The 11,558-nt window shown below is 43.6% G+C and overlaps 1 protein-coding gene across 1 annotated transcript in view; it reads left to right on the top strand.

Moving 5' to 3' along the window:
- The window catches only part of TFAP2D (transcription factor AP-2 delta), a 57,365-nt gene that overhangs the window by 2,716 nt on the left and 43,091 nt on the right, over positions 1-11,558 (top strand). The window contains exon 3 of the mRNA XM_047101250.1: positions 2,438-2,498. Within this exon, the coding sequence (XP_046957206.1) occupies positions 2,438-2,498 (61 nt within the window). The remainder of the gene's footprint in view (positions 1-2,437; positions 2,499-11,558) is intronic.

Raw genomic sequence — 11,558 nt, 5'->3', positions numbered from 1 at the left:
CACAAATATCTAAAAAAGAACTTAGAAGACATGAATTTGTATCTTCTTTTGGCTGAAAGAGGAGCCGTAGATAAGTCCCTACTTTTTCAGTCCGCACAAAGGGGGCCAGCTTCTCCACAGCCTCCACAACGAAAGGGAAGATACGGGAAGAGCACAAGTTGGAGACGTAAGAGATCCCTTGTTGCGCACAGAAAATCTTTTCCCTTCATTTACCTCCGACCAAGGGATTATTTTGAAATTAAAGTGAAAGCCCTTACAGTCCCAACAAAGAACCATAGGTGCAAGATCGGCACACAAGAAAAGAGATTTGGCTCCATAAACCTTGACTTTCTCCACTTGTATACACAAAATAATTTTATACACTCAGAACATTTTTACATTTTTCACAAGGATCCCCTTATGTCTCGAGGGGAAAAAAATCTGCCATTCAATGCTTAGCTCAACTAAAACCTATTTACTCCTTTTAATAGCCGCGTCTGCTGCTGATTTTTTTGTATCTGTACAAATTTTTTTTCTGTGCTAGGCACAAAGCCGGGCATTTTTCAAAAGAGGGGATTAGAACATTTGCAAGCACCAGACAAAGAGCGAATCCCGTGCAAAAGAACACCGTAGTTTATCCAATTTTCGACTTAGTGCCATTCAACTGGTCATTTATGCAATGTCATCCGACCAAACAACATGTTTTACTTATGAGGGGGAAAAGTTTGTTAAGTGTAGAGACCAAGATTCGTTTCTTCTAAGGAAATAAACATCTTAACAGTGTGCCAGAGAATGGGAGAGAAAGCGGTTCACTCCCTTGGAGAGCTTCAAGGCCCTTTACCTTCTACATTTCAGATATTTCGAGACCTTTTTTAAAGTCTATATCTTTTTTATATTCTTGGTTTCCTCTTTTCAGTTTATTGCTCATACTGAGGGATATACTCCAAGATACTAAAAGAATTTGAGGAGTATGATATATGACATATTTATGTATCTATGTCTATAGACACATCTATATATGTATATATCATTGTTATGTATGTAGATACATGCCATATATATATATATATATATATATATATATATATATGAAGCAAGTTGTAAATCTGGCAAGTTATTTTCTTCCACTCCTCCTGGACGTAGTTGGCAGAATGAAAAAGAAAGAGAAAAAAAAGTAATAGCTACTTTTAAAAAGAGAAATAGGGAGGGGATGTGTGGGAGAAACCCGTCTCTCTCCTTTTATTTCTTCCTTTTTAAAACATTCATCAGCATATGCCTCATTTCAAATGCAACAAATGTAAATATACTTTTCCCTGCACAGAATTTTAAGTGAAAGTCCAATGGTTTGGAGGGCGGTCTAAGTCTGCCTAACAGATGCAAACAGTCTTGTGGCTTCAGTTCCATCTTTGAGTCCCCTAAAAAGATTTGCTATGGCCAACAAAGGAAACTGTCACACCTTTTCCCATCACTGCTTTAATTTATGCTCAGTCTCCAAGTTTTTTTTTTTTCATATTGATTTGATAATCACTTTAAGGCAGAACATTTAAAATAAGAAAGAGCTCGTGAGTAGGTTGAAAAGGGGGGTCTTACAGGCCTGCCTCAATATGGTGAAAATGGGGAAGCGAAAGGGAGCCAGGGCTGTAAAGGTTGTTTTGTAAAGTGGGTTTTTATTATGCACCGACTCTCTCCGCATTTACTTAACTCTTCACGGGCTGTTGGGTAGGTTAACACCCTTCAAGGCCTCTTTCATGTCCAATACCTCGTTTGTTTGTAAAGGAAAATGAGCCTTTAACACATTTCAACTCAGGAGAAAAAAGACAGAGAGAGAAATTTTTTATTTTTCTTAATAAAAAATCAGCAAACCCTTTCCTTCTTCCCAGCTCAAATGATCCCTCAATCCATTAGGAGCCTGAAGACCTACAGTGAGTGAACCTGAAGGTGTTTCCTCTCTAAGGCATATTTTGGGTAGGATACTCCTACTCTGTGGTAAAGCAGAACCAACATCAGATATCTTGAAGCCTGCACTTGAAATGGCTCCTCTGAGCTCCCAAGAAACCCACAGTGCCAGACTTGACACTTTCAGTGTAATTTGCTCCACGCAGAAAGTGCTGTGGAAACTGTCTGTATATATGCTATGTGCCTTGATGGGGACTCAAAGGGCTTCTCATTCCCTTATGCCAAGATGAAAGGCACTCAGGTGCTTTGAAGTGCAATATTGTATGGTGCTGCAAAATGCATACCTTAAGATTTATACAACTTTTAGATTGTGGTTTTTCTGGCACTTTTTTCCCCCTTGAAATCACGTGTGCTGCCAAACTTGCTCCAGCTCAATGGTTGCTTTTAAATGTCTACTACAGGGTTATTGGGATATGGGGGTTCAAGGAATGGGGCAGATTGAAAGACTTAACTCATGTTAAGTATCTATTTGAGAGCTTTTATTTCTTTTTCTTTTATTAAGGGCTCCGTGGAAGCCCAGTGTGGGCTTGTTCTCAATGGTCAAGGTGGAGTGATAAGAAGAGGTAAGTGACATGTTAAAATGAAACATTCTTCTCTCATCTGATACTTTGTTTTGAAGATCTGGTGGTGCTTGTAACCATCAGACACTTGTCTGATAATTAAGAAAACAATTACTCTTGGTCAATTACTTTTGTCCAACACAGGCATAGTCCCTTTCTCCATTGAGGCTTGGATCTAGCCTCTTCCCAAAAGACCTACAAAAGAAGAGATTTGCTGTTTCTCATGGAACAATGACAGAATCAAAGTTAGAAGGGGGAAAAAATAAAAAAAAGAAAAGAAAGGGAAAAAATCCTTGTCACACCTCCTTTCCCCATCACCACATCCTCAAGCAGAATTTCTGGTCTCTTTTAGCCCCAAATGTGCCAGCCACCGCCTGGGTGATTGAGGTGATGGTGTTAGCTTGAGGCTTTGAAGGATACTGTGAAAGGCTAGATTCGTCGAGGCTTCAGGGAAGGCTAATGAAACACCAATATTGTAGCTGCCCTTATTTTTCTAAGTGTCCAGAACATTTCTTTCTTTAAGGGAGGTGGGAGGAGGAGGTGGTGTTAACTGTACTGGATAAAGCTTTCTTGTTCCCATCTGTTGAGGAAAACATCTGAATCCAGAGTTACCCATGGAATCGGAAGGTGGGGTGGGGGTGGGGGGGGGAAGGCCAGAGTTGAGAGCTGTTGATTTTGGCTCAGACACTGAAGGGGGCTGCATCTCAGATGTTCCATTCTGACAAAAGGTTTTGAACTATGGCATTTTAAGGGCCTCAAGGCAGTGCAGATTTTGCTGGCCTCCCCACTTAACTGTACCCAGAGCCTCTGAAGCTCATTTTCCCAGCAAGCTGAGTAACCCGAGGAGCACACAAGGCAAGGGGACCAGCTGTTATCCCAACTTCATACGAATTAATAAGATGTGGCCTATTCACCAGGACTAATTCCAGCTCCAGGGTCACAGTTGTCTTTAGTAACTGAACTGCTAAAGACTGAGTCACTTCTCAGATGGCACCAAATAAATGTCCTTCAGTCCCTGTCCATCTCTTTCAAAGCTTGTTGAAAGATTCCAGTGCTTTTCCAAAGAAAGCAATGGATTCTTTCATGTTTAAACGGCAGTCTTTAGAACCCAATGTCCAATGTGAAATTCCATTTAAATTGAGGAAGAAAGATTGCTTTTTTTTTGGAACTTGACGATTGTCATAGTGGGTACTTGGAACTTCCATTAAATGCAAAATAGCCATTCAACTCTGTTGTTTCACCCCATAGAGGTTTTTTAAAAAATTACTAGTGTTGCTCGATGAGGAGTTCTTAAAATGAGCAATATTATGCTTATCAGCCAGGCTAATATTCAGCCATATTGAAGTGACATGAAATAGGCCCAGACTAGAGAAAATTGAAATGAAATACACATACTGTTGAAGGGAGGGATTAAAAATGCACGATGAAAGAGGGGTCAGGTGAGGTGTGCTGATCTGGGTCTGTTGGGGCGGTCACACTAAAGGTGAGGCTGAACACTGAGGGCGCATGGAGATGTCGGTGGTGCTGAAGGACAGCGCCACTAATTAGCGCCCAGAGCCGGCTCCTCCCAGAGTCCGGCTGGCGCTACTGCGGTCGACGCGTTCAGTTCCGCACTTGTTCCAAGATCACCTTCTCAAATGCCTGGAAATTGCATCAGATCTTACAATAGCTGCCAGAGGGTGGGAATTATTTGAGATCGAGGGCGGGAGCTGGAAGGGAGGTGGCTGTGTAATTAGTTGAATTTTTGGAGGGAGATTTAAGGGACACCTCCGCAGCATGCCCCAAAGAAAGGTCAATGCTCTTGGGTAACTATAAAATGAGAACTGCGGTCCGGTCCTATTACAGGCACATAAATGGTCTTCCTTAGGTGATGTTTTATTGTTGTTGTAGAATTTGGTGTCACTCCGTATCACCTGAAAATCAGGTGGAGCCTGCTATTTTAAGTCAAATATTGATCTTTTAGGAGAATAGCATGGCTTCAAAGAGGAAGGGGAGATAACTTGGGGTTTCTGTCTGTATTGTGTGACTAAACCCTAGTCCTCCCTGCCTCAACCCCTGCGAAGGAATTTAGAATTTAGCTGCTGAGTTTATTCCATTTCCACATGTTTAAGAGAAAAGCCAGTTAAATTGGTTGAGCCCAGGAGACCAAGTGTGTGTCTGTGTGCGTGTGTTACTCTGAAACAATCAATGTTCATGACAATTTACAAATGGATAGCAAGGAAGTTTTGCCTAAAGGTTGTGTACATCGTGCTGGATCCCACACAGCCCTAAATCTCAGGACTCCCCATTTTTGAAGAAAAGTTAAGGAAGCCCCTTCTCTCTGTTGTCATGGTAGTGCATTGGATTCTTAATATAAACAACTCAAGTCACCTTTGTTCATCAAAAATCAGGAGGACACTAAGTCAAGCACTCTGCCATATTCTGTAATGGTTTTGTTTAGATAGGAATGCCTGTTTCTCTTTTAATCCATACTTTCGAGGTGACTCTCCACAGGAAACATGATTTCTTGAAAAGCACAACTTTTTGCCATTTTTCCTCCCCTGCTAAGTTCTCTGATAAACTTACATTTCTGACAATTTCCAAAATTTACTGTGGGAGGAACAAAACAGATTTCATTTCCAAAGACTCCTAAGTGCTCTTCCAGAAGAAAGATCCCCAAGTGCCCCACATGAGTTCACCAGGGAGAGATTGTCCTGGTTTGCTGTGTGTGTGTGTGTGTGTGTGTGTGTGTGTGTGTGTGTGTGTTGGAGGACGGAAGAGCACTCAGTTCTTTAAATTTGGCCACTTCTATTAGCAAAGAACAAAATACCATTTCTCTGACTCACTTCAGTAAGTGGTAGTTACATTGTTTTTGCCTATAATGAAGGCCGGATAGCCAAAGAAAGCCCGGAAGAGGGGCACCAACGAGGTAATTACCACCTAGATAAAATATTTGCCACCGCCTCGGAGGTGCCGCTCCCGCACGCTCACTCTCGCTTAATGGTGTGCGCGATTTTGCCCGCAGCTCCGCTACTCCAACCATCAGAACCAATAATCTTTACTTTACCCTGTGCTTGAGTATCGATAGCTTCTCTCGCCTCCGGCTTGGGCTTTGATATGTTAATATTTCTGAGTAGCAAATTCTGCAGAGATCATATTAATGTTGTACGTACAGAGTGGGGCTTTGCCTTCGTTGAATATTCAGATACTGGGTTTCAAAAGGCATCTTGAAGAAATGAGGCTTCTATTTACAGGAGTCGTCTGTGTTTTTAATCATTAAAAAGAAAGGAAAGCCCACTCTTCTTTTCCCCAAGAATCTTCTGAGGCTCCCTCATGGCCCCCTCCCCTTTGTCAGGTGCTGGTCCCTTTCATTTCTTGCTCTGAGAATTTAATAGTAGGAGAACAGTGTTGATGATGACGACGACTATGATGATGATGCTAACAATGAGTGGATATAGATTGGAATCGAGGGGTTAGGGGTTCAATTGGGTAGGGGGCTATGGCCTTGAGAAGAGGATGGAGGGGAGATGAGAAGACCCAGCTTTCCCATATTTGGGTGGAAAGTGACATTTTGGCCCTGGTCTTTTTTGAGAAATGAGGATGGCAAACTCAAAAAAAAAAAAAAAAAAAAAAAAAGGAAGAAAGAAAAAAATGAAAAAAAGTGAAGAGGGGGAAGCGCCCTTGTTTCGCTTTGTGATCACTCTGCCTTGCAGCCCCAGGCTAATTTCAGACGCTTAAATACCGCCATAGCCTCTGGGCCACGCGGAGAGGGAGCGGACCAGGCCACGGGCAGGCAGGAGCGCTTTCTGGATTGCCCGTGGCTACACAAAATACAAACTACTTTGAATCAAAACATTTTTGGGGAATTAATATGATCTGAACTCTGCACGTTTTAAGAGAGCTGGAGTTTGTCAGATCGCTTAGAGGTGACTGGCACGCCAAGGAGGAGGCAGTTACGCTGTGGTACAAACATTGTCAGATCTGATTTAATTTTTTAACAATGCTTCTGTGAAATGGAGTTTAGCATCAATCACCCAGCCTGCCAATAATGGGGTAGATGAACCTGCCTGCTGTCCCCTTCTACAGACCCCTGCCCCCCCCACCACCACCTGGCTGCCCACAGTCTGCCTGGGCCAAGAGGATGAGCTGCTTCTGCTCCTTCAGTTTTGTGAGAGCCCTGAGCTTTGGAACTCGACTTTGGAAGAGCCAAAGGCTCTTTCAGCAGCTCCCAGAACGCGTTAAGATTGGAGTGGGGTGGAAAGCCTTGTTTCTCTTTTGTCAGAACCCCCAGAATCTCTCTTTATGAGAATCGCCCAAACTCATCTCTACAGCTCATCCATTTTGAAAATAGAGCCAGAAACACACCTGGAGCCTTGTCTGCCTCTTTAGTCCCCAAATACAGACGCTGGAGAGTCGAAATCCAGTCTCCTTTATATGAAGTCTAAAACTCATATAGTAAAGGGTCTATAGGCATGGTTTCTTGGAAATCTTTTTTTGCTGGCAAGGGGAGATCTTTTTCCATAGCCTACTGTCTTCTCTCTAATTTCTTTATTGCTTTGAAAATCACCAAAAGCCAGAGCACTCCCTGCATTGGGAAATGGGGATTAATTCCCTCTCTCTTTCTCTCTCTCTCTCTCTCTCACACACACACACACACACACACACACACACTCACACAGCCACATTAAACCAGTAGGTCTCCCCGCTCAGACATCCCTTTCTTTTGTTCTGCCTCGAATCTGCACGGGAAGAAGCGCTTTCAAACCTGGTAATCCATTTATACCTGTAAGGGTATATCCTTCCCTGAAATAGGGCAGTTAGCAGCCGATGCCTCATCTGAGGCCTATTTGATTGCAATTAAACCACTATCCCTTTGCCGTTTGATTACAATTAATATCTGCTGTGGGAGGAGAGGAGCGAGGAGGGTATTACACCAGGGATTTGGGATTGAGAAGGGCGAGGGGCTACAGAGGAAGCAGCCGAGAATGATCCTACCCCACCCAGCTTCCACGCGCACCTCGCAGAAATGCACCCGCAGAACAAACAGGGACAGGAAACTCCTATAATCGCTTACACATTTTTAATGTGTCAGAAAAAACGAGCGATCACTGGAGATGAAGAAGGGGAGAAAAAAAATCCCTGCCGTTTGTATTTCTTTCATTTGAATTGTAAACATCTGTTTGGCTGTAAGGCGAACAGAACATTTATTTTGCTCTCAAGATTTGGTCTAATTATGTCAACACCGAAGCGGCAGGGAGTGGGGCGGCGCTGCGGCTTTGGGGAGGCTGAGCGCAGGGGCCCCGCGCCCAGAAGCCAGCCAGGAAGTATTGATCGCACCTGGAGAGCGCACAGGGCCTCTAGCCATCAGCAGCTCTGTTCTTAGAGAGGAAGGCACCCAGAGGGGGCGCGTGGCTTAGAGGCAGCTTTGGGGGCGCCAGGAGAGCCACAGTTCCTTGGAGACTGCCGAGCCTGTTTCCTCTGCCCTAATTGCCTTGGATGAGAAGGGAAAAAGCGCATTCAGACCTCAGCCTTTCTCTCCGATAGCCCGGCAAAAGGTGGGTGGGGGTCTTGTTGCGCTGCACAGGTAGCGCCCTGAGACGCGGTAGTTGTTTGACACAGTGGTGGAGTTGGGTGGGCTTTACTTAGGTTGCGGAGCACATGTGCATCCATTTCCTGTTGCACCTCCTGACGAGCTGGGGAAATAAGTTGAGCAGGCGTGAACATCCCCATTTTTCAGATGGACAGATCAAGGCCCAGAGTTGTTACTCATCTAAGGTTGCATGGGTCGCTAGTTGGCCAACCTCTTACTTGCAGCCCCGTACTTTTTCCACTCCCCCCACGCGGTGCTTGCACACACAGGGCCAGAGGTCTCCAGGCATACCAGGAATGGCGCAGCCCAACCCCGTTTTTCTTCTTGCCTCATGGGATCTAACAAGGTCTGGCAGCCGAAGAATCTGTGTCTGTGTGTCTCATGCCTGGTTTTGTCCCCAGCACAGTAATTCTTTGGCTGACTTCCCTGTAGCTGTGGCAAAGTTATCCCTTTTATGATAGTCATGTTCTAGACAAGTGACCTTAAATAGATAGTCCCTGATTTCTTATGCTGTTTCTATAGCTACAGATCTGAGTTTGAGCATCACTGGAAATAGGAAGCCCCATCTCCAAATTTCAATTTTAAAAATAGTGCCCTCCATGGAAGTATTGCTTCTGTGCACTATGAATGGAAAAGAGATGTACTCTAGAGAAGTTCTGCATGAATACCTTGGTTGTGGCACCAGAGACACCTCTAACTGGAGTGCTGGATCTAGAATGAATGTTACATCATTTCAATAAGAGCTGACATGCAACACAGGCACCATGAGGAACTTCAACTGGTAATACTGGGGATGAATACTGTAAATGGCTTGGTATGGTTGACTCTCATGTCTTTCCTCTGAAATCTCATCATTGCTATCTGTAGTCTGGATCTCCAGAATGAAACCCCACCTCCTTGGTTCTTCATTCTAAATGCAAACATCTGTTATGTTGACCTATCACCCTTTTCTTCCTCCCCCCTCCCCAAATAAACCACTGGGAAGAAAGATAGCAGGTTCCCCATGCTGCTGTAAACTCTACAAGTTGCCAAATCTTTAGCCAGGACGAGAGAGTTCCCCAAGGCTGCAGCAATGCCAACTATCAAAGCAACAGAAATTCCCTTTAAAGATGCTGTGACATAAAAAATAAAAGACTCTAGAGTTGATGGCTAATCCTGAATACAAAATAAATCCTCCAGGCAGTTTGTGTGTGCATAAAGAATACTCTTAATATGCAGGCTGTGTAACTTACCTAATAAATGCTTATTTGAGCATAAGCCAGAAGCCCAACCTGGGCTGGATGCAGGAGAGAAAGACCCAGAGCCCAGGAAGATAGCACTTGGCCACATAGCAGATCTAGTGACTTCTCTGGGAGCAGCTGGCTTTCAGTGCATGGGGTTCATTTTGCTAAAAGGGGGTGATTTTCCAAGTGGAGAAAGCCTGATTTAACTTTTTTTTAAAAACAATCTTTTAGAGTCTTCTGCCATCTCCCTAAAATAGGTTTCTAACCCACTGTAGACTAGTAAAGATAGGAAAGGTCTAAAATTTTGTCCTTTTCCCTTGACCAACTGGGAAAGTAACACATGCACAAACACTCTTCTTTCATAATTGACTTGAGACCTATTGGGTGAGATTCCTTGTGTCCTCAGTTGTGTATTGGCTATTTTACAAGAGGAGGGGGTTTATGTAAGAATGTAAATTTACTTATGATTCCATGACCATGGGTGGAGGCCTATTTTGGGGAGAGAGCTCTGTGAATTTTGAATGTAGATATTATGATTTCTTAATATTTTTTCCTAGGATGACCTCATAATGGCCTAAATTCTTAACTTTTGGGGATCCTGATTCTCACAGTATGATGCTAAAAGCCAGCTTCATTGATATCCTGTTCATCTCAACATTTGAGAGGTCACTTAAGAGTTTGTTTGTAAAATGCATTTTGCATCTATAGGTATAAAAGGAGAGAGCATCAGTGAAAGGATGATGGTAGTTTTGGGACCCCAAATCTGGGGATAATGATGATGACGATGATTAGTTTTAAAAATTCTCTATGACAGGGGCAGCTGGCTGGCTCAGTCAGCAGAGCAATCAACTCTTTATCTCAGGGTTATGAGTTCGAGCCCTGCATTGGGTGTAGAGACTACTTAAAAATGAAATATTTAAAAAATAAATAAAATAAAATTCTCTATGACAATGCAAAGTGGGGAAGCACAGGTGAGTTTGTGTTTCAAGCTCCTGAGACAAACATTTGCATGATTTCCAATATGTTGACCACAAGGTTAATGCCAGGAAAAGGACTTTGTGTGTATATATGTATGTATGCATTTTGAGAGAGAGAGAGCATGCTATGGGGAGGGGCAGAGAGAGAGAGAGAGAGAGAGAGAGAGAGAGAGAGGGAGAGAAAGAATCCCAAGCAGGTTCCGAGCTATCAGAGTGGAGCCCGACATGGGGCTCAATGTCACAACCATGAGATCCTGACCTGAGCAGAAATCAAGAGTTGGACGCTTAATTGACTGAGTCACCCAGGTGCCTCCAGGAAAAGGATTTCAATTTGACAGTTAAGACTGTGACCTCTCAGATTTCAAACTAAGTACCAGCTTCCAGGCACTAGCATTGGAAATTTAGCCAAGCATACAGGACTCATTTCCCAGTCTGGAGAGGTCTGGCTACTTTAATATTCTCAATATCCTGTCTTCTGTTTGAGGGGTCATTAAGAATGATCACCAGCCTCAGAATGCTTAAGGAGAAAGACATTGATCCCAGTACTCTCAGGGGAAGCTTGGATGACAATAAGACAACCTGGAAGAATTCCAGGTAGTACAAGGGTAGAAACACTTTAAGAGTAGGGTAAAGTTAACTTGTTCTCTGCACCCAGGTCCAGGACCCCTTTGCCTTTTTAAACATCCTCCCAGGTTCCTTAGCCACTGTGCTCAGAGAACACACCCAAATCTGAATGCCAGAGACTCTAGCAACACAGCATTTCACCTGAGCAGCTTAGTAAAGGAGGTGAGGACCTATGTAGGAGGCAAGTGGTGAGTCCTGGACCAGGTCTTCTCAAACCTTAACATGCACGTTAACCACCTGGGGATCTTGTTACAATACAGATTCTGACTCAGAAGGTCTGGAGTTGGGCCTGAGAGTGTGCATTTCTAACAAGCCCCTAGGAGATGCCAGTGCTGCCAGTTGAGGAACATCCTTCAAGTAGAAAGATTTTGGATAATGCTCCCCTGCCTGTTTGTGTTCTTCCACCTACTTCTTCCTCTTTTCTCTCATAGAACTTGACTTTTGGGGAGATGAGTCTTAAGATCTCCCATAGCTGAAGAAATCAAATGTATGCTCAGGAAAGCAAACCTTGAATTTGAATTTGCCAGTGAACCTTAAAAACTATGTCCTCAGATTGCTCAAAGCACAAGGAGGCAGCCTTGGACCCCAAGGCTATTTAGCACAGTGTTAGTAATATGGATATTAGCTCAGGATTTTTGCAGTAAGGGAGGATTGGGCAGAGGGAAACTCT

Source organism: Lynx rufus, unplaced genomic scaffold (genome assembly GCF_022079265.1).
Source record: "Lynx rufus isolate CCGP_SWC_20201006 ecotype Redwood Valley unplaced genomic scaffold, mLynRuf1.p SCAF_6, whole genome shotgun sequence".
Lineage (NCBI taxonomy): Eukaryota > Metazoa > Chordata > Mammalia > Carnivora > Felidae > Lynx > Lynx rufus.
This window is presented reverse-complemented; position numbering and strand designations above follow the sequence as displayed.